General features: G+C 36.6%; 1 protein-coding gene across 10 annotated transcripts in view; it reads left to right on the top strand.

The window, feature by feature from the left end:
* KIF20B (kinesin family member 20B) overlaps positions 1–15,882 on the top strand; it is a 65,336-nt gene extending 49,454 nt beyond the window's left edge. For 8 of the 10 annotated variants that reach the window (XM_057308426.1, XM_057308421.1, XM_057308428.1 and 5 more), the window contains 8 exons: positions 2,514–2,690; positions 4,214–4,324; positions 6,473–6,670; positions 7,448–7,516; positions 8,923–9,024; positions 9,424–9,574; positions 13,907–14,049; positions 15,634–15,882. In XM_057308426.1, coding sequence (XP_057164409.1) covers positions 2,514–2,690; positions 4,214–4,324; positions 6,473–6,670; positions 7,448–7,516; positions 8,923–9,024; positions 9,424–9,574; positions 13,907–14,049; positions 15,634–15,711 — 1,029 coding nt within the window. In that variant the 3' untranslated portion in view covers positions 15,712–15,882. The remainder of the gene's footprint in view (positions 1–2,513; positions 2,691–4,213; positions 4,325–6,472; positions 6,671–7,447; positions 7,517–8,922; positions 9,025–9,423; positions 9,575–13,906; positions 14,050–15,633) is intronic. The other 2 variants (XM_057308423.1, XM_048218957.2) reach the window with 1 other exon arrangement.
* Positions 15,883–22,963: the final 7,081 nt, after the last annotated feature.

The raw sequence follows: 22,963 nt of genomic DNA, 5'->3' as shown, positions 1-22,963 counted from the left end.
AAAGCTAGCTTCCTTCTTTTTCCCATATATTTCTTTGCAGTCATACCTAGGATGTATGTGTCTGCCATATTAAGGTATATATTGTTAATTTGTAAAATTGTCACATGTAACACAGTAAATCACAGTAAATAAACAAAACAATAGTTCGGTGAACTGTTGTAGTCAGTATCCACTTAAGTACCACCTAGTTCAAGAAATAGAACATTACCAGCCCCCCAGGGGGCTCCTCTTCTATTTCTTTCCCTGTGGTAATAACTATTCTGTCTTTTAATGTTGTACTTTAGTTTTGGCCAGTTTTGAATTTTATGTAAATGGATTTATTCAGGATGCATTTGTTTTTCCTGGCTTCTTTCAATATTATGTTCATGAGAATTCTTCATGTCACATGTAGCTGGAATTAGTCCATTTTCATTGCTGAATATTGCAGTGTATGAATATACCACAGCCTATTCATTTTAATGTTGGAGATATGTGAATTATTTTCTGCTTTGAGCTGTTACATGTAAATTCTCCTGTAAACATTTTTATCCATTTCTCTCAGTCACATATGCATGCGTTTTTCTTGCATAGTTAGCCAAGAATAAAAATGTTGGATGATAAGGTATACACGTATGGAACTCTGGTAGAATGTCAGATTGGTTTCCAGAGTAGTTGTACCCATTTGTACTCTAATTAGTATTGGAGTTGCTGTGTATTCCCACAAACATGGTGGTGTTGGTCATTTTTTATGGTTTTAATGTGCTTTTCCTGGAGTACTAATGAGGTTGAAGATTATAAGGCTCCTTACCTTTTTCCTATGGACTGTCTGGCTTTTTCTACTTGATATGTAGGAGCTTCTTAAACTTTCTGGATCGGAGCTCTCTGTTATGTGTTGCAAGTACCTTTTTTCAATCTCTAGTTTACTTTTTATGTTGCCTTTTTATGAATATGAGTTCTTAAATTTACTTTAGTTCATTTTCCTAACTTTTCCTTTATTAACCCCAAAGACATGAAGATGTTCTTTTATGCTATTTCCTGTTTGAGTTTTACCTTTCATATTTTGATTCTAGTATTGAGTTTTGTGTTGGAGTGAGTTAGGCAGCAAGACTAATTTTTTTTTTTAATGTGGATTACTGATTTTCCTGGTAGTATTTATTGAAAAAAAACTTTCCCACTGCTCTACCACTTTTTGTTCAAGGATTAATTTTGGTATATGGTATGAGATTAGGATTGGGGTTCTTTTTTTTAACAATATAATCTCTTGTTTTGTTTTTTTTTTTAAGATTTTATTTATTTATTTGACAGAGAGAGACAGCCAGTGAGATAGGGAACACAAGCAGGAGGAGTGGAAGAGGAAGAAGCAGGCTCCTAGCAGAGAAGCCTGATGTGGGGCTTGATCCCAGAACGCCGGGATCACGCCCTGAACCAAAGGCAGATGCTTAACGACTGCGCCACCCAGGCGCCCCTGTTCCAGCATTCTTTGTTGGAAAGACTGTCCTTTCCTCCATTGAATTACTTTGGTGTTATTGTAGAATGCCAGTTGACCATGCACTTGTGGGCCTTCTTTTCTGTTCTGCTGATCTCTGTTCATAACATTATCACATTGTCTTGATTATTATAGTAGGCTTGAAATGACAGTGTGTTTGTTCCTACTTTGTTCTTCATTTTCAACATAATTTTGACTATCCTAGATCATTTGCATTTTCATATAACTTTCACAGTGAGCTTTCCCATTTCCACACATACGCTCTCACCTGCCTGGATTTTGATTGAAATTGCTTTGACTCTATAGATCTATTTAGGGAAAACTGACATCTTAACAATATGGAGTCTTTTAATCATTGAGCACAAACTATCTGTCCATTTATTGATGTATTTTTCTTTTCTTTCAGCAGTGTTTTGCAGCTTCTCATGTTTAGGTCTTACCCATATTTTCTTTAATTCACCACTGTTTCTTGGTTTTTGAACTCATTGAAAAATGGTATTTCAAATTTTCATTTCTCTATTGTTTGTTGCTATTAGTTTTGTCATTTGCTTGACTGTAGTTTTACCCTCTCATTTCCAAAATCTTGGGGGAAATGCTAGTATTAGATTAAAAGCCATAATTTCTTATTGAAAGAAGTGACCAATAAACTGATTTTTGGAATGAGGTGGGATAGGAATAAATACAGCATGTGGACAGTAAATATATAAAGGCTTTTTTTTTTTTTTTTTTAAACCAGAGAGAGGGGGGGAGAGAGAGAGTAAGCACAAGCAGGGGGAGTGGCAGGCAGAGGGAGAAGCAGGCTCCCTGCTGAGCAAGGAGCCCAATGTGGGACTCCATCCCAGGACCTTAGGATCATGACCTGAGCCGAAGGCAGCTGCTTAACGGTCTGAACCACCCAGGTGTCCCTGTGTATTTTGTTTTACAAGTAAATATTTTATCTAACCTTAACTATGTAATTTGTTACATGTCTTATTCATAGTTGTGTTATTTCTAGTAAAAATTTCAAAAAAATCTTAGTTTCATAACATTTTCTTTATTTTCTGGTTAGGACATACTTACAACACAACTGGCAAAGAAAGATGAGAACCTTCAGAAGTGGCGAGAAGAACGGGATCAACTGGTCGCAGCTTTAGAAATACAGCTGAAGGAACTGATCTCCAGTAATATACAGAAAGATAAGGAAATTGAGCAATTAAAAAAGATCACATTGGAGCCTTCTGAAACAGTGAGTAGAATCTTGTTCTTTCATTACTTTTTTTTTAATTGAACAGAGGAATTTTTAAAAATGATTTAACTCTTAGAGGATAAAAAAGTAAGTTTCAATAGATTACAGGGGAATCAGAGTTTCAAAAATTACTTGGATTGTTATTGCATATTTCAAGTTTTCAGAGTTTTATGATTATGATCAATTTGCCAACTGAGAAATAGTACTTTCTCAAATATTTTGGTCATATCTTCCAGGTAGAGTAATTAGAAAATAAACAATTTGTGATTTAGTCCCTCATCTACCTTTCAAATGTGGGAATGTGATTCAACCTGAATTCTTGGTAATATTTAAATACTTGGGCCCACCCTAAGTTTACTATATAAAGGTATGAATTGTTTTGAAAATGAATTGTTTTGGTAATGACTCACATTGGTGAGTCATTCTGGAGTTACTTTTGTAATGTTTCATTGGGGTTGGGAACCCTGCATGGAGAGAGGATTGCATTTCACAGATAGTTACTTCCTGGTATAATCGAATCAGGGTACATTTGAAGCTAGTCTTTCCAGAATAAATGATCTATACTTAAAAATTTGCTGCCTCCAGACAATAGGAAAAGAAATGTATGTGCATGTCTGTCACAACAAAAGACTTCATGACTCTAAGAGGAAGACTGCTAAAAAAGAGAGGTAGTAGCATGTGGTACATATAGCACAGACAAGAAACTTAGAAAAACTAGGTGTCTGTTGCTGTCACTGTGGTTTTGGGATCTTTGGGAAAATTACTTATTATATCTGAACTTCTCTAAAACAGAGATAGTAATGTCTTCCTACTAGAGTTGTGAAAATTAATTGAGAACATTTGTAAAACAGCACAGTTTTATTTGGGTAGGTGACATAAGAGATACATTTGACTTCTGCTTTTGATGGCAGTCATGAGAAGGCCCATTGTGGAATTTATTAAAAATATAATCTGATACTTCTTTATAGATCCCTTAAATAGGGTATAGGAATAGAGCATATCCTATGACTGAGAAAAAGGGATGAGTTGTGCAGCAAGAAAAGGTTTAGTATCAATATGGTCTTTTCTACTCTGATACTACTCTGATATTACTACTCTGATAGTTGCATTCTCAAGACTCCTCTAGTTTTTCAGAATGGTGTTATCAAAGCAGTTGTTGGGGTTCCAACACTTCCAACTTAGTACAGACCATGGCCATGTGATTTTACATCTCTCGGTTTTGGTTTCATCTAGAAAGTGGGAATAATGATTCTTGCCAAATCTAGCTGAGAGAGTTGCAATGAAAGTAAAATGAGAATACAAGAAAACCTTGAAAATTGAAAGTAATCTTTCAGATTTCTCTTTCAATCAGGCTTAGAGGCTGGCAAGGTGCCCAGCCTTTCCTAAGTCTCTGAGGATAAAAGAGAGGAGGAAGTCTTTCATTACTTCCATGATATAATCCACCCAAATCTTGGTTTTTTGTTCTTTAGGTGAAGTGTTTTAATATATTTTTGGTTACAATGGCTTGTTTTAATATTTCTTAGGAAGAACAGAATGTGGATATCAAGCCTACACATATGAGTTCAATGGATCCTGGCAGAGTTGAAACTGAACCTCTATCAACAAGTTTTGAAATGTCTAGGAATGAAGTAGAGGTGGGCATTTGGTAACACTGTCCACTTTGTTACCCTCTTTACCAGTGACCGCTAATTAATAAATAACACGTGCAAGTTTAATTTAATCAATTGTTGTACCTTGCTGTGCAGTTAGCTGTATGTGCTCTTGGCTGTGGGAAGGAAAACCTAAAGGCTTATGAGAAGTGAAATTCTTTTGGAAGATTAGATCCCCCAACGATATTAATCTCCTCTCAAAATGATACTTATTGTAAACAACAGATTTGTTAATATAAACAAACTTGGTGGTCAGAAATAGGAAATCCTACAAAAGATAAAATATGGATGAATATTAGCCCTCATAAGAGGTCCTTTTAATAAGCATTCTATTTAGTAGTTTTTTGTTTTTTTTTAAATTGTACCCGTTTAATAACTTTGTCACCAACTCTCAGTAATTCACAATGAGTTTCCTTAATCTATAGTGGGTTTAGGGTTCTGTAAACCACTTTGGATAATAGAGTCTTAGATTACATATGAAATAGATAAAAATTCTATGTCACTTAAAGTTTTGAAGACAAATTCCTTTTTTGCATTTATTTTTTAAACACATTTATTGGGAGTTTTTAGTGTTGGTTGGGAACATTGCTAAGTTGTTCCCAACTGAGAGTTCAAACGTAAGACATGATTGCCAGCCTCAAGGAGTAAAGACTCTAGTAAAACAGATACTTAAGTGACTACTTGTTTGACTTTATCTTATGGGCTAAGAGTCATGAAGAGAGTGCTAAGAAGGAACATTGCCTGCGGGGAGGATGTGATGAATTTTTACCTGAGTGGTTGTGAATGTGGGTTAGAGAAGGTAACGTCATCCTGGGTCTTGAAGGTGAATAGACTTTTACCAAGCTGTGAATGGGAAGAGAAGGGCATTTTAATCTGGGGAAATAGCACAAGGCATTCTTTTCTCTTGCCCTTTCTTTGATAGTTTTTGGTGGAATTTCGGATAATTGGCATTGGCCTTAGAGACAGATCATATCATTTGAAGAGAAATTTGGAGTTGATTCATAAACAAGATTAATCTTGATTGCAAAGGCAGTTATATATGGAACATTTCTTTATAAATTTATATATAACTCTATATTTATACAAATACATATGTGTATATATATAAATTTATGTCCTAAAACCTCCTGATTCCAATTCTTATTAAGAATTCCAGCAGTTACTGTATATTCCAGTTTTGGGGAATGGTTTTATTATGCTATTTTGTTTTTTGGGTTTTTTTTTTTTTTTAATAATAATTTTCTATTATGTTATGTTGGTCACCATACAGTATATCCTTAGTTTTTGATGTAGTGTTCCATGATTCATTATTTGCGTATAACACCCAGTGCACCATGCAATATGTGCCCTTCTTAATACCCATCACCGGCCTATCCCAATCCCCCACCCCCCTCCCCTCTGAAGCCCTCAGTTTGTTTCCCAGAGCTATTTTGTATCTTTCTCTTGCCTTCATGAACTCGATATGCTGTGTTGGAATTAAAGTCTAAATGATTCATTCATGTAGCTGATAGTTGATTCTGGGAGCTCAGTTGAACCTATATGTGGCCTCTCCCTGTGGCTTGGGCTTGTCACAGCACAGTGGCTGCATTCTGAGATGAGGCATTTTGAAGGGGGAGCGTCCTGAAAGTAACTTTTCAAAGAGGACAGGGTGGAAGTTACAATGCTTCTTATGATCAAGCCTCAGAATGATGATGTTATTTCCACCAGATTCAGGGAAGAGAAATGAGACTCCATCTCTCAATGGGAGGAGTAACAAAGAATTTGAAGCCAACTTTAATCTCCCTTAATTAGGGTGCTTATTAAAAATCCTAGACTCTTTCCTAGGAGATTTAGTAGGTTTGTGTCAGGGTCCAAGAATCTTTAAATAAATTGTTTGAATTATTCTTATGATCATACAAGTTTGGGAAATACTGATCTCTATTTCCTTGAATTTTAACATATCGTATGTAAACCTGGAGAGGGTGGATGGTAACACCGATCTTTCTGTCCTTGCTGTGGTAAATTCGAGCCAGCACACTTTTAATCTTTTCCAATTCATTGTCTCTGATAAGTATTTGAAAGAGTTAATTCTTTGCGATTCATGAATTCATATTCTGCAAATAAGATTTGTTTTTCTTTTTAATTATGCTGTAGGATGGCTCTGTAGTCCTTGACTCTTGTGAAGTGTCAACAGAAAATAATCAAACTACTCGATTTCCAAAACCTGAGTTAGAGATTCAGTTTACACCTTTACAGCCAAACAAAATGGCAGTGAAACACCCTGGTTGCACTTTACCTGTGACGGTTAAGATTTCCAAGGCCCGGAAGAGGAAGAGTAATGAAATGGAGGAGGTAAGTACTTAAGTAATGAGTGAATTTAGCAAGCAAACCTTAAGCTCAGTTATTATACATAATTAAACTTTTATACTGCCCTCTTATTCATAAGCACTGCTATTGGAGACCAAAATCATAATTTGTGGCATATTTTATACTCCTTAAGAATATTATTATAGTCTAATAGTCCTTAAACAAAAAGCTTAGGGTTATTAAAACTTAGCCCTTGTTTCATTGAAGCTGTGCTAGGTCAGGTGATGGTGGATTTCCCCGGAGAGCTAGTTCAGTGCACCAGTCCTGGTCAAACTCCAGTGGAAGAGAAATGGGTTGATAAATTAGAGAAACCAAATGGCTAACTTGCTTGAATATAATCTTTGTTGTTTAACTAAAATCTTAGCTCTCTATGGTTAGAGTAGGTTTTGGAAGAGAAACTTTTTCTATCAGCCGGTATATTAAAATTTGGGCCTCTATTTAGTGGTAGGATAAAAACTCTTTACTACTTCCTACTGTAGCTCTCTGACTGTGGGGTTACCGAACCTTCTGCCATATCCTAGCCAGGTGGGTTTGGCTGGTCACATAACTTTCTCGTTCTCAGTTTTCTCCTTTTAGAAATAAAGGATTAGAGATAATATGTTTAAAATGCTTAGCGTTTGTTCCACATGTGGTGGATACATAATAAATGGTAATATTTAGTTTTAAAAGTAACTTGTTTTAAATTTAAAACTAACTATAAACTCTCTAGCACAATAACTTTTTCTTCAACTTTTTTTTTTTTTTTTTTTTACCTCTTTAAAGAGTAGTATATTTTCAAGCTGGTGGAAGAGCAGAAATAGTATTAACCATACTCCTGAGGCTCTCTGTCAGGTAATAAATTTGCTGAATGAATATTATTTAGCATCTTTCCTGCTACACCTAGATTACCTTTAGTGATTGTTTTGTAGAGCCTTAGTTAACTTTTATTCAATATTTATTTAATTTATATTTATATTTTAGACAACATTAAAATAGCATTTTAATTTCATTATGATCTCTGTTGACTTTTTCTTGATTCGTTTTTTCAAGGGAAAAGGAAAAATTGGTTGTGTACTCAGAGGGTTAAACACCAACTATTTTATTCATTTTACTGTTGGTATATACTCCCCAAGCGTTTTTCAGAATAGATATACAGATTCATGTAGTTAAATCATGTAGAAACTTAAGGTTTTTTCCTGTTTTTACTAGCTCTTCACTGCTCTAATAAAGTGAGTGTTGTAAGGTCCTCATGAGAACCGTTTATATAGTGCTATATATATTCTAATCCAGTGACAACTCCAGAGAACTCTTTATTGCACACTGCACGTATGATGGAGTTATTACTCTTCATTTGTTTTCCATTGATTACCATCTGTCTTTCCCCTTTCAGGAAGTCTGCTTCTTATTACCCTTATGACTTCTACTTTGTAACTTGAATTCTGAGGTTCAGTCATGATCTTTTCTTTGTTTCTTTCCTTGCCTTTTTTTTTTTTCCTTTTATGCTTATAATCTTTGGTACAACTAGGATTTGTGTAAGTTTGATTCAGTTAATATACTAGAAGAGACTTTGTCCTAAAGAGAAGTTATGTGGGAGAAAGAAATGTAATATGTCATGCCTATTTAGTAGGGAAGATAGATTATATTTTTTGATTTTAGCATTTTGCCTGTGCTTATATTGAAGATTTTTACTTGCTCTGTTTTGTTCTTGATGCTACCAAATTTCAATTAGAGTTCTTAAACATAGATACTCTGCATGATTTGGGAGTTGGGGAAAGAGTAGATGTATTGCTATATTTTAGAAATGGGGTTCAAATAAAAGATGTTATGCCTTCTATTTCTTATTTAGCTTATGTAATTTCATTATTTATGATATATGTGAAAAATTCATACCTTCAGTCATGTTGCAGTATATGTGTGTATTAAATCCTCACATTGTACATCTTAAACGTACCTATGTTATGTCTATAATACCTCAATAAAGCTGGGAGAAAAAGTCATACCTTCAGTCAGGTTTCTCAACTTCAGTATGATTGGCATTTGGGTTTGTATTCCTGTTCTGGAAGGCTTTCCTATGCATTTACAAGGGTGTTTAGGAGCATTCCTGGCCTCTACCACTAGTTGCCAATAAACATCCTCCTCTCCCAGCAGTGACAACCCAAAATATCTTCAGAGAACCATCATCTTTTTTTTTTTTTTTTTTGAGCCTAGAGAAAGAAAATATTGTTAAGAAATTAACCAGTGAATTTCATTAATTTTAGGACTTGGTGAAATGTGAAAATAAGAAGAATGCTACACCCAGACCTAATTTGAAGTCTCCTGTTTCTGAGCATAGAAATTCTTCTGTCAAAAAGGAACAAAAGGTTTGTCTTTTAATGTGTTCAGAATTGACCATTTTCTTAATGTTTATAAAGTAGAATATAAAAATAAAGATGTCAAAGTTGATCAGTAATTACCCGGAAATCCAGTTTTGTCCAGTTATAACTCATTTATCTTCCATTTCTTACTCATCTAATTCAGCTTAGAATATAATAACCTTTAACATTAGGCCAGCAGCAGGCCCTTCGTGATACTTCTGAGTTAGCCTATCACACCCATTTTGCCATTCTTTGGTTCTTTCACCCTCTCCTCATATACTTAATCCTGAATTAACCTGCCTGCGAATTTGTGACCTGTGTCTGGCCTCTTTAATTCAACTGTGGTTACAGTTGTTTTCTTCTAACATTTCTCATCGACAGTAACAAAAAATGTTTGTTTTTTAGGTTTCCAAACGTCCGTCATCTAAGAAAACATACTCTTTACGGAGTCAGGCATCCACAGTAAATACAAATGTGGCCACTAAGAAAAAAGAAGGAACACTACAGAAATTTGGAGACTTCTTACAACATTCTCCAACAATTCTTCAATCAAAAGGTTTGCAGAAAACTAAATGACCTTTTATATTAGGTGTTTTTTAACTCAACAGCAGTGATTATCATAGTTTGAATAGACATTGTCCTATGTTGAGTACCATGGGACGATGCATGAGATGATGACATGCTTAGATGTTCACTGGAGTGGAGGAGAAAGAACGATATGTAAGTGCAGTTGACCCTTGAACAACACGGGTTTGAACTGTACAAGTCCACGTATATGTGGATGTTTTTTGTTTTCTTTTGTTTTTAGAGGTGGAGGGGCAGAGGAAGAGGGGGAGAGAGAATCCTAAGCAGGCTCCATGTCCAGCATGGAGCCCAAAAGGGGGCTTGATCTCACAACCCTAAGATCATGACCGAAGCAAAAATCAAGATTCAAAGGCCTAACTGACTCAGGTGCCCTGTGGATGTTTTTTGATAAGTACATTGCTATGAATGTATTTTTTCTTACTTATGATTTTCTTAATAACATTTTGTTTTCTCTGGTTTATTGTGAAAATACAATATATAATACATACAAAATGTGTGTTAACCAGTAAGAGTTCTGATCAACAGTAGGCTATTAGTAAAGTTTTTAGAGAGTCAAAAGTTGCACTCAGATTTTTGACATTATGGGAGGGTCAGCACCCCAAAGCTCTGTGTTGTTCAGGGATCAACTTAATTCATCCAGAATTCATCCAGAGCAGCCCACTTAGTGTAGTTACAGGGATCCAAGCAAAGTGCTATGGTGGTATCGGAGGGAAGAGAGCTATTTGATTCAGAGGCTAAGGGAAATTTTTTATTTTTTTGAAGATGTAGGATTAACTTGGGTATTGAAATGCTGGCAGGATTACACCCTCTAGAGGTAATCACTATATTATGGTATATATTCTTATAGTATTTTTTTTCTATGCATTGACAAACATTACCCATTCATATATATCAAAAATATGTATTTCTATAAGTAGCTATTGGATTTAGTTGCTTCATGGTTTTTTCTTTATGATGTAACATTAACCATATTAATTATCTGTGTATAAACACATACTAAGATATATACTTCTTCTGTATATAATAAATACAAACAGACATTTATATGTACACACACACACCTACTGGAGGGAACAGTTTTAACACAGGCAGAGTACCAGGAGAGCGTAGGGCATGTGCAGGCACTGGGGTAACAGTATACATCTGGCATGGAGAGTGTAGACAGATCGTTGCGGGAAGAGGCAGGCGGTGGACTCAGGATTTTCAGGAGATTGCCTCAGTGGTGGCAGTGGGATAAATTAGAGACTAGAGGTGAGGAGAACAGGGAAGGATAAAGCTGGAGAGAGTTGAAGTGTAAAAACACTTTCTGTAAAAACTTACACAGAGATTCCCAAACTTTCTTGGTTCGCAGTGCCCTTAATGTCTCAGTGAGTTTTTTTCATTGTTCCCCTACACCCAAAGAAAAACACAAATATTTTATCCATTAGTGCTAAGGCCAAAAACCACAGAAAATTCAGCTTCTGAAAATCACAGTTGTAAAGATACATCATCATCAAAAGGAATGTAATGCGTTATCATTTGAAAGTATGAACTCCTTGAGCTATTGTGTGTCACTGTTTTCTTCGAATATTTAAAATATTTCGAGGTGCTCTTGTGAGTTTGCTGTAGTACATCTTCGTGCACAGCTTGGGAACTTCAGACGTACCAGACCCCGTTTGTATGTGTTTTTCAAAAAACACGTATTTTTTAAAGGTGTAATTAGTATAAGCATAGAAGATATCTGGAGGGACAACAGCAAACTGTTAAATATCTATATGTGGAGAGGCAGGACTTGTTATTTTAGATTCTTAAGTATTTTATTTAAATTATATATATATATATATTTTTTAATGTTAAGCCTTCTTTTTTTTTTTTTTTTTTTTAAAGATTTTATTTATTTATTCGACAGAGAGAGACAGCCAGCGAGAGAGGGAACGCAAGCAGGGGGAGTGGGAGAGGAAGAAGCAGGCTCATAGCGGAAGAGCCTGATGTGGGACTCGATCCCGTAACACCGGAATCACGCCCTGAGCCGAAGGCAGACGATTAACCGCTGTGCCACCCAGGCGTCCCTTTATTTAAATTATATTGATAAGCACTTCCATAGCAAAAGAAAATAGGTTTTCAAGGAAAGGGAAGTACCCATGTGGTAATTGACTCCCTTACTTGGTTGACCCAGCTCTTTAACAACTTCCCTAATTGTATACGTTGTGTGGGGTCTTTTTTTTAAGTTTATTTATTTAATCTCTACACCCAACATGGGGCTTGAACTCACCACCCCAAGATCAAGAGTTGCATGCTCTTCTGACGGGGCCAGCCAGTCGCCCTTAGTGTGGTTTTTTTTTTTTTTTTTTTTTTTTTAAGATTTTATTTATTTGACAGAGAGAGACACACAGAGAGAGAGGGAACACACGCAGAGGGAGTGGGAGAGGGAGAAGCAGACTTCCTGCCGAGTAGGGAGCCCGACTCGGGGCTTGATCCCAGGACCCTGGGATCATGACCTGAGCCAAAGGCAGACGCTTAATGACTGAGCCACCCAGGCACCCCCCTAGTGTGGATTTTTGAACATTTATTTCTAGGAGTATAAGATACCCCTATTTTGGATTATAACTATACTGTGTCTGTTGTTGATCACTTGAAAACGTAGGGAAAAAATAGAGATTAATTTTTAAAATTCTACTGTTCTTGATAACCAGTTACTTCATTCCTTCATTCACTGGTTTCTCAACTTTTCCCTCCTGTCTGTCTCCTGTTCATCCAGTGCATGGCTGCCAGAAGGATCTTTTCAAAGTGCAGATTGAATTATTTAATCTCTAATTTTTGTTTTCTTATCTTTTCCACTACAGTTTGAGCTTCACAAGTGCAGTGAGTCTGTGTGGTTCCCATCCTCAGCTCTTAGTATAGTGGCTGGCACATTGTCATGAGGAGTTTGGCGGCTCCCGCCTGGCCAAAATCCCATGTGTGACTTTTTTTTTCTTTTTAGGCTGACCATAGGCAGTTACAGAGGCTTTACATGTTAGGCTTCATGGGGAAAAGCCGCCTTCCCCACATCTAAGGAGAGCAGTCTCTGAAGGGAGTTACAGTCAAGGACTCAGGACCCTGGCCACCTATGTCCTGATACATATCTGTAGTCCTAGCCAAAGTGCCTTCATTCAGAGCCTCTTTACTGGGGGCCTTTAGCAGAGAAATTCCTCAGGCACCTCTGCCTGGGACCTTCTTATGACCGGAAAGGGGAGGGAACCTTGAAGACACTTTCTCCACTCTGATTTTACTTTTCCACTCTTAGCCCTTCCTTCTGGCCTCCAGCCCCAAGGTGCATAAAACTGCAAGAGCCAGAGCTTTCTGTTCAGCGCTCCCTTGGCAGGGGCGGACATCCCCACCCCTTACTGATCTTCCTGACCTAGACCACCCATGGGGAAGGATGGAAGGTGGGGGTGGGAGTTGGCGCTTTCTCAGGTTTTGCCTCTTGCTTATTCTATTGCAGTAAGTGGTTAAAGGCTTAAGAGTTGCTTTTATTTTGGCTTATTGACTTAACTGGCTGCTCTGACATTGGGCAGCTCAGCTCTTTCAAGCCCAGATTAACCCTCGACAAGTAGACTTTCAATTTAGCATATTTCCTTCAATGTTTTTTCTATTTAAAAAAATATATAGTTGATATTATATGTATAAGGATTTTCTACCCCGGAGGTTTCCCAGATGGAAATATGTTTTCTATTAAAATCAGTATGTACCTGTTGAAAGACAAACAAATGTACAAAGTAAGAATTTAAAATTTTTATTCCACTTCCTAGAAGCAATCAACTATTAACAATTTGATTTACTCTGTGTGTGTGTGTGTGTGTGTGTGTGTGTGTGTGTGTGTGTGTTAACGGTAAGCAAAGGGCTCAAAATTCTAAACTGCTTTCACTTAATATTGATTGTGTTTGTGTGTAATTGTGTATTGATTACATATGAGTACTGCTGCATGGTCCGGGATATATGTATCCTGCTTTTTTGCATAACAGCATGAACCTTTTCAAGTCATTAAAAACACCTGAGTTTTGTTGGTTGTACTATAATTCACGAAACCTTTCACCATGTTGAACATTAGTCAACTGATGTTTTATTTATTTGCTTTTTTGTTTTTGCTGTTCATCATTATTTCATGTATTTATGAGACATTTAATTTTTTCTTTGTGAATTGACTAGTCATGTCCTTTCACCATTTATAAGTTGCAGTGCTTTTTCTCTTTAACTTGGTATGTTTTTCTTTATTAAGGATTTCAAAACTTTCCAGTTAGAAAGTTATTTATTTCAGAATTTAAGTAATATATGTATTTTTTCACAGCAAAGAAGATAATTGAAACGATGAGCTCTTCAAAGCTCTCAAATGTAGAAGTAAGTAAAGAAAATATGTCTCGACCAAAACGGGCCAAACGGAAATTATACACAAATGAAATTTCATCTCCTATTGATATATCTGGGCAAGTGGTAAGCTACTCTTTTTGGTTTTCTTAAAAGTAAAACTGTCCATGTTCTTTTTAATTTGGAGGTATTCATAACAATCTGAATTTTATAATGGTTTGAATTTTTATTCTTTAGATCAGTTCTCTTGGAATATGCTTTAAATGTTATACTTTTGCTATTTGATGTGTTAAATTTGTAATAATTATAAGTGTTGCATTAATGTATACAAGTGTCACGTATTTACATTTGTAAATTAATCAGAGAAATTTTAATTCCATCATTAGAATTAATACTGTTTAGTAGTTTATTTGCTTCTAACACCTATTTTTCTTGTTAACTATATCATAAGAGTTGTACAAATCTGGACCTAAGTGAGCCTGGTAAAAATACAAAATTGACATTCAGTCATTTCCTCCCACCTTTCCTCTAAGCCTTCCAGGTTCTTTTAAGAAAAGACTGTAGTTTGTCATCCTGACTTGATGACTCATTCTCTTCACTCAGAACAGTCTGTGCTATTACAGGGGAAGTTCTAATTTTCCATCAGGCTTGCATTTGCCTAGTGGATGAAATGGATGGTAGAAAAGTAATTTAAGGAGAAGCCTTCAACAGGAAGTGGCTCAGAGAAATCAGGGGAGAGACTTTATGCAACAGTACCTATCAGATACAAGACACTGGAACGCAGGTGGTGAAGAATTAGGGTCAATTAGGACATGCTGTTGGAAATACTATTCTCTTGGTCACTTTTCACTCTCTGTCTGATTAGTACATAATTTCTTCCCTTGGCTGAAGTTCTTTCTTTTCTTAGTTGCAATATAATGCTCTTTCTACTTTCCTAAGTTATATACAGTAGTCACTTCTTATCCTTGCTTTTGTTTTCCATGGTTTCAATGTCCTGTGGTCATCGTGGTCTGGAAGCAGATGATCCTCCTTCTGGTATATTGTCAGAAGATCAGTAGTAGCCTAACAATATGTCACAGTGCCTACACATTCACCTTACTTCATCTTATCACATAGGCATTTTATCATTTCTCATCATCACAAGAAGATGAGAAAGTACAGTATGATATGTAGACAGAAGAGACCTACAACATTTACATAACCTACTACAGTATATTGTTATAATTGTTTTATTAGTGATTGTTGTTAATACAATAATGTGCCTAACTCATAAATTATAGTGTATCATAGGTATGTATGTATAGGAAAAAACAGTAAACATAGGGTTTGGTTCTATCCTTGGTTCAGGCATCCACTGGGATCTTAGAACATAGGCCCCACAGATAAGGGGGGATTATGGTACTTGTTGCTGCAAAAGATCTTTTCTTAAAAATTATTTGAGGTATTTGCCTCCAAATATTTCAGTAATTACTTCAAGCTATATATGTCCTGAATTCAATATGGGGTGTAGATTATTTTAATCCTATGTTAGGTAGTATTGAAAGAATCTTTATAAAATCTATTACTTTTTAATAGATTAGTATACTTATAGTCTAAAAGGACAAAATATTATAATGTACCTATTATTCCAATTATTAAGCACTTGAATAGATCTTACTAAATTATAAATAAGCTTTTATTTATAAAGTATTGTGAAATTGTTAATTTCAGATTTTGATGGACCATAAAGTAAAGGAGAGTGATCATCAGATTCTCAAACGACGACTTCGACCTAAAACAGCTAAATAAATCACTTATGGAGAATGTTTTAATATAAGTTTTATGTTCATAATCATTGTAACTTGCATCCTGACTTTTCAAAGATAATTGTATATATTATGATGCATTAAATCCTGTGTATACATTGCTATTTTATACATAGTGTAATTTTAATTGAATAAAGACAATAAGTCAACAGCACTATTTGTCTAATGAAGACTTTTTTATAATAGATTTTTTCTTTCTTTTTTTTTAAATTTGAGTATAGTTCATACACAGTGCTACATTAGTTTCAGGTATATAACGTGGTGATTTGACAAGTTTATACATTATGCTATATAATAATTTTTCAAACTGTATTCATTTTCCTTTTATCCTAGGCATAGGATCAGTGAGGATCCTAGAAAAGATGCTGGGTTTTTTTGTTTTGTTTTGTTTTTACACGTGTCGTAGATCAGATATTTGGTTTATTTACATTTAACAGTGTCTTATGAATTGTTTTTACTTCATTTGTTAGGAAATACAACTGATTTTACATGTCTCTTTGGATTATAGCTCCTAGTTGCCAGAATTTGTATGCACATAATTTAGAAAAGATCTCAAGTCTTTAATTAGAATGTCTTTTATTTGTTAGTGAGCAAATAGAGTTGGCTTTCCTATTTTTTGGAACACAGAAAATCAGAAGCAGAAAGGAAGCAGCTAGAGGCCGAAAAGGCACAGCTATCTAGAAAAGATAGAATTTTAGACTTGGAGGGACCTTAGAAATGCATTTTCTTAATTTTATAGATAAGAAAACTGAGACCCATAAAGTTTACTTTTCTTAAGATCATACAGCTAAGGTTTATTGAGCTTTGGTTTAAAAAAAAACAATTAGAGGCAAAAAACAAAGCAGAAGCCTCAAGAATTCTTGCCACCTGGGGCTTTTAAATCTAAGAGCATACATTGATATATGTAAAACCTTAAAGGTTTCATTGGATTTTATCATTATTTATTATAATGATGAGCTTGAGTCAGAGAAAAAAGTTATCTTTAGTGTCTTAAGAGACACACCATGTTTAGGGAAAATTTCCATCAGAATATTTCATTAAAACTTTTTAAGCACTAATATGTTTTTATTCTGTTACCTGGTCTCATTATGCTAAAAATAGATACACATTGATTTTCATTCATCGATTACATTCGCAAATTTGCTTACTTGCGAAAATGTACTTGTCAGTGCTCTAGGCACTTTTGTAGTCATTCTCAGAAATGTGCAGAATGGCAAAAACTTTGAGTTGCCCAGCATGCATGTTCCCAGCTAAGGCTGAACAAGGTGACACTGCCTTCTTGTTCCACCTCTCAGAGTATAAATGAGTGTCCTCGAATATAGACTGAAGTCAAACCTCAAGATTTGCGAGGGAGACAGAGTTTACCAAATTAGAAGGGCTTGAGAAACACCTTGTGCTTTCCAAAGATTCATACTAACAAAGTATAAAACCAAACCTACATAAATTGAAAGTAGTCAGTAATCAAAATGCCTCCTGGAACAAAAATCAACATCCTTCGGAGGAACATACAATACAGATTCTCTGTAATGTATCTTTTATAATGTGTGATACAGAGTCAAAACAAACCTTGACATGGCCCATGTTGAATTTTGCAGAAAACTTTAAAGCAACCCTTAAATGTACGTTCAGGGATTTAAAGTAAGTGTCATCTTAGTGACTATAGACATAAGGAATCTCAGCAGAGAAATGGAAAGTATAAAAAATAAAATGGAGTTGTTACAACAGAAGAGCAAAATAAGTGAAATGAGAAATATACTGGATAGATTTGGCAGCAGAAATGTCAGAAGAAAGTGTCAGTGATCTTGAAAATATCAATTTAAATTGCCTAAACTGGCAGAAAAGAGGTTGAAGAAAGAACAGAGCCTCAGGGTCCTATAGAAAAATATCAAATGGATTGACATGTAATTGGAGATCAATAGGCTAAAAAAATGAAAATAAGGCAGAAAAAATATATTTGAAGAAAAATGGCCATCTTATAAGTTTTATGAAGAAACACTGACTTTGAATTTCTGTAAACCCCAATGAAGATAAATCCAAAGAAGACTACACGTCAGAAGATCATAGTTGAACTACTGAAAACCAACAATAAAGAAAATGTTGAAAGAAAAATCAGCACAGTCTTAAAAACCATGAGAGAAACAACACAATGCATATGAGCCACTGACTGGGAGAAATATAGGAATATGTAAACTTGTAATGAGAGCGCAACCAGCCCAATAAAAATCTGGTAAAAGAAGACTTGCACAGATCCTTCACTGAAGAAGATACAAGCAGTGGTCAATATACATATGAAAAGATACTCAAAGTCATTGGTTATCATGGGAAGACGAAGCTAGAAGTAGAGGCAAAACTATAGTGATTGCTTTGAGGCTGGGGTCAGGAGATGGGATCAGAGGACATGAATAAGCGGGGATCAGTTTGAGAAGTGCTTAAAAAGGGTGACCAGTTTGAATCTATCTTCATTTTAATATATTCTGGAGTATGTAAGAAGCAATAAATAAGATGTATTTTTTCATGCTACATGTTTAATAAAAACTATAAGTGTCTATGTGCCTTTGATGTATTTTCCTTTCAAGATTATCAAGTGCACATTAATTAAATCTATAATCAGTTGAAAAAAAAAGTAAGCTGAGAAAAAAGCAGATCTTCACAAAGTCAGTTTTTAAAAATTTTCAAAAAACTTTACATTTGTAAGTAATTTCAAGATACCAGAAAGCTTGCATGAATAAAACTATTACATGGAATACTTACATAATCTTTACTCAGCTATTTCTATTTCTTCGGCTTTACTGAGATCTAATTGACAAAATTGCAAGATATTTAAAGTGTACAAAGTGATGATCTGATATATGTATACATTGTGAAAGGATCCCCCTCTCCATCAAATTAATTAACACGCCCACCACCTCACATACTTATCCTCCTCCCCCCTTTTTTGGTTAGCAAGTTTAAGTTCCAGTAGGAAATTTCAATTATACAATACAGTGCTGTTCGGCAAAGTTAAAGTTTTAATGAGAGAAGATGAAGGGAAAAGCAGGGTTTGAGTGGGCACCTAAGATACACTAGGGCTCTCTGTTCCTAGATGAGTGCCGATACTCGTGGGAAGAAGGAATACCCACCTTCATAGTTCTTGAGAGAATTAAAATCTGTAAAAAATTGGTCTGTAAACACCTAAGTTATTAAAATCAGATTGAGACTGTTTGACAGTTTTGCCCAGGGAAAGTTCTGATTGTGTATTTGTTCAGCACATTGTCTCATCATAGGGAGAGTCACACAGGAAGTAATTTAAATTTAGATTTCTCACATTCTTAGCATCAACTTGCCGAGTTCCCCTCTGGAAGGTGGAAAAAGGCCTCGGGAAGATGATAGAATTTACCTGCATAGATGGCTCTTTTTCTTTTATGGCAATCTTACAGGAGGGATGATTGTCCACTATCATCACCAATTTAGACCTACTTATGACTCAGTGGATCTTAACCCTAATTGCACATTAGAATTATGTATCTTAAAAAACCAAAAAGTACTGCTGCCTGGATCCTTTCCCAGACCTGACGGAAACAGTCTGGGGAAGGGCCTGGGTATCCAGTTTACAAGCACCACAGGTCGGAAGAGCAGCCAGGCCTGAGAACCGCGGCTGACGGTGCAAAGACGAGATTGTCCACCAGATGGAGACAAAGCACTTCTCTGTGGCAAAGGCTACCCACACACAAAACCCATTCTCTGACTTTACATCTGTAACCAAATTCCAATTTCTGTCATGTACCAAGCAGGGCAAACATGCGGGAAGGTAGGTAAAATTATCCATGGTACTGTTGCTTGCCAACCACAGATATTCTTGCCCCCGCTGGGGAAAATTCCAGGAACCAATTTAAAAAATAACATGTGGCTAAAAATATATCCTATTCACCCAATTACCTGAGCTAGCATCTGGAAATATTTTCTATCCTTTTCCTAGCTCACTTTGATAAAGTAGACCATATAAAAAAAGGAGGGTAATATTGCTCATAGAGAGTGGAGAATTTTGACATCACTCTAAGAATTATGCAAATAGAAATCAACATCAGCACATGTAAATTAGATTAAAACATGCTCACAAGATTTTAGGAAATAGGCAGATATAATAATGTGACTTAGATTTATTCTTGTCTGAAATACTTGATTGACAGTTCCCAATTTTTATTTCTCCCACCTCTTCCCAGGTTCTGTCATGGAAGCTAGAAAGCTACAAACTTGATCTCTGTCCTCTTGTGGCTGGAGGTGGTCAGTGAGAGGTAGGTGAAAGTCGCTGGGGGAGGGCTTCCCTTCCTGACTAAAACAAGTTCCTGTTCTTCCTTGCCTTAACCCACTTTCCCCTGTCTTCTTAGGGACATGAACCTTGGAGGTGGAGCAACCAGCAATCACTGCCCATGAGATGACAAGTGTGAGGACAAGTGAGTGTAACTAAGGATGGCGGAGAGGACAGGCAGGAGGAACCCGGGTCCCAGTGGGTCCCTCTGGGCAGCTACTATGCTAACAAGGACTGCCTATCTCTGAACTTGTTATGAGGGAAAAGGAGGCTTCTTGTGATTTGCAGATGAATTTATTCTTAACTGATCCATCACTGAAAATTATATTAGCACATAGACATAAATATATATTTATCATATTGACATTAGACATTTTCCTTTCTAGTTATTATCTTTTTAATCTTTCTAGTTAAAGAAACCCTGTGGGTGTTTGACAAAGCTAGGAATTTAGAAGCTCAACTTCCTTTTTTGGTTATTTCTAAAAAAGCTTATGTCATGCCTAATTGTAAATACCACACAATCTACAAAGCATTCCTGCCCTAACCACATTTTCTGAGCCAAAATGCATAGCTTGACATATCACCTGGCTATAGGGTGATTTCAACAGACTGATGCTTGTTGTCCCATCACCCTGCTTGACACAGCCTGTGGTCTCTTCAGGGTACACACTAGGTCAAAGCACACAGAATACTGCTGTGGCCGAACACACAGTCAACAGAATAGAAACAATGCACCAATGAGTCATAGAAACAGATGTTTACACAGGCCTAAGTTGGTAGATGACAAAGATATCTGTTTGGAAAAAGAACTGGTCAAGTGTAAGAGTTCAACATTTTGATTAAGTAGAATGGCAATTAGTGATTCAAAGGCTAGGATATTCAGGATGATTGCTCTCCTGTGGTCCATAGGAAGATTTCATGGAGGAGAATTTCACAGAATTCAGAGGTTGTTTAAAGAACCCAGAAGAATTGAGTTGGTGAAAAGGGGGGAAAGATATGCATATAATGTTGCCTTAGGAAAGTCATAAAGGCACAGGTGGGCCCTCCCTGGGGCACAACCTAGAAATGTGTTCCTGAGTTGAGTCATTTGTTGGCTCTGTGAGCAGCCCAGGGGCAGGGACGGTGCACTTCTGGAAGGCAAAGGTAATTCACTACAAAGTGGGAGGAAGTAAATCCCTTTAAATGTTGAATTTCATTAGGGTCTGCTCCTGATGCTTTTCTCACTTTCATGCTTTTATCACTTGCTGGTACCTCTGATACCTTTGTCTCAAAACCTGTTCTGCCCCCAAGATTCAGACTTGTTTTCTGTTGCCTCTCGATTATCCACACTTGGTTTTTTTGCACAGTCACTTCAGGCTCACCATCCAGAAGGCAATTTGTTAAATTAGTGTCTTTTTTTCTTGTATATTCCCTTTCTCAATCTGTAATTTTTGGCATTTATTTATTTATTCATTCAGATTTGTTAACATATAATTGACAAATACAGTTGCAAGATATTTAAGGTGTACAACATGACAATTTGCTTTCCGTATACATTGTGGTACCGCTAACACATCTATCAGCTGACATGTTTACCGTGTGTGTGTGTGTGTGTGTGTGTGTGTGTGTGTGAAAACATTAAAGTTCTACTCTCTTAGCAACTTTCAATTATACACTACAGTGTTATCAACTGTAGTCACCATGTTGTACATTAGACCCTAGACCTTATCTTCCAACCGAAGGTCTGTATCCTTTTCCAATTACTCCCCATCTCCCCATTTCCCACCACCCCTCCCCCTTCCCTAGCAACCACTTTTCTATCCTCTCTAGGAATTCAGGTGGTTTTTTTTTTTTTACATTCTACATACATGTGATACCATGCAGTATTTGGTATGTGTCTTTCTCCCTGACAATTATTTATTGCATGCTGACTCTGCACCAGCTGCAGTGCTGGTGATGCCAGGGCCTGCGGACCCGACATGGTTCTGCCCCCTGCGTTCTCAGTCCAGAGGGACGGGCTGCCATGGAACAAATACGCACACAGTAAGGACATGTTTCAATCTGTGAGGACACAGTGTGCCGTCTGAGAGTACCGAAGGGGACCTTCCCGTCTCATTTGACAGAACTTTACCCACCTGGTCACCCAGGCTAGAAAACTGGGCTTTGTTCTTTCCTTTCCGTCTTACCATTCATTCACAACCAGCCACATCTTGCCTCTATGCTCTATGGCTTTGTCAATATTTCTCAAGCCCAGATCCTCTTTCCCTTCCTCATTAGTCTCGTGAGACTGTCTCCATCTTCTATGTGGACCATACATGACTCTTTGATGCCAGACTTTGTACACCGTCTCCCTTGCCCTGCACTCCACCCCATCCCTTCCCAGCCTGCCTCCAGTCAGCTTTCTCCAAAACCTCTATCTGACCGTGCTGCTTTTCTGCCTAAAGCTTTCCTAGTAGTTTTCTATTTTATATTATAGAGTCAGCTTAGATTTCTAACCTCAACATTTTTTTCCTTCATCGTAAATTTTGCATTCAAGCAACACCAACCTATTCATAGTTTTTTGAACACACTATTATGGCATTTTGGGCCTCTGAGCCTTTGATCCTACTGTCCCATCTCTGTGGTTCCACCCCACCTTTTCATCTTTGACTTCAATTTACTTGTCTCCTATGGCCCTCCTGTGTTCATAGTGGTTCGTGCTTAACATCCTACACATTATATTTCACATTTGCCTGCCTTTCTAGAATGTGGGCACCTCAAGGACGGGGGCTTACTTTACTCATCTCCATGTCCAGCTTGACAAATGCAATTTGTAGCAGAGCTCACTATGCAATGAGACCAGAAGTGAAGAAATACTCGTTTACATCGGAAGAGATGTGATTCGATGCCTAAAACAAGGCGGCGATCGATGATTTATAGTTTGATTGTCCAACTGGCCTCAACAGTCAACAGCACAGATATTCCAGCTCCC

Source organism: Ursus arctos, unplaced genomic scaffold (genome assembly GCF_023065955.2).
Source record: "Ursus arctos isolate Adak ecotype North America unplaced genomic scaffold, UrsArc2.0 scaffold_7, whole genome shotgun sequence".
Lineage (NCBI taxonomy): Eukaryota > Metazoa > Chordata > Mammalia > Carnivora > Ursidae > Ursus > Ursus arctos.
The sequence above is the reverse complement of the archived record's forward strand: the minus strand, read 5'-3'. Positions and strand labels throughout refer to the sequence as shown.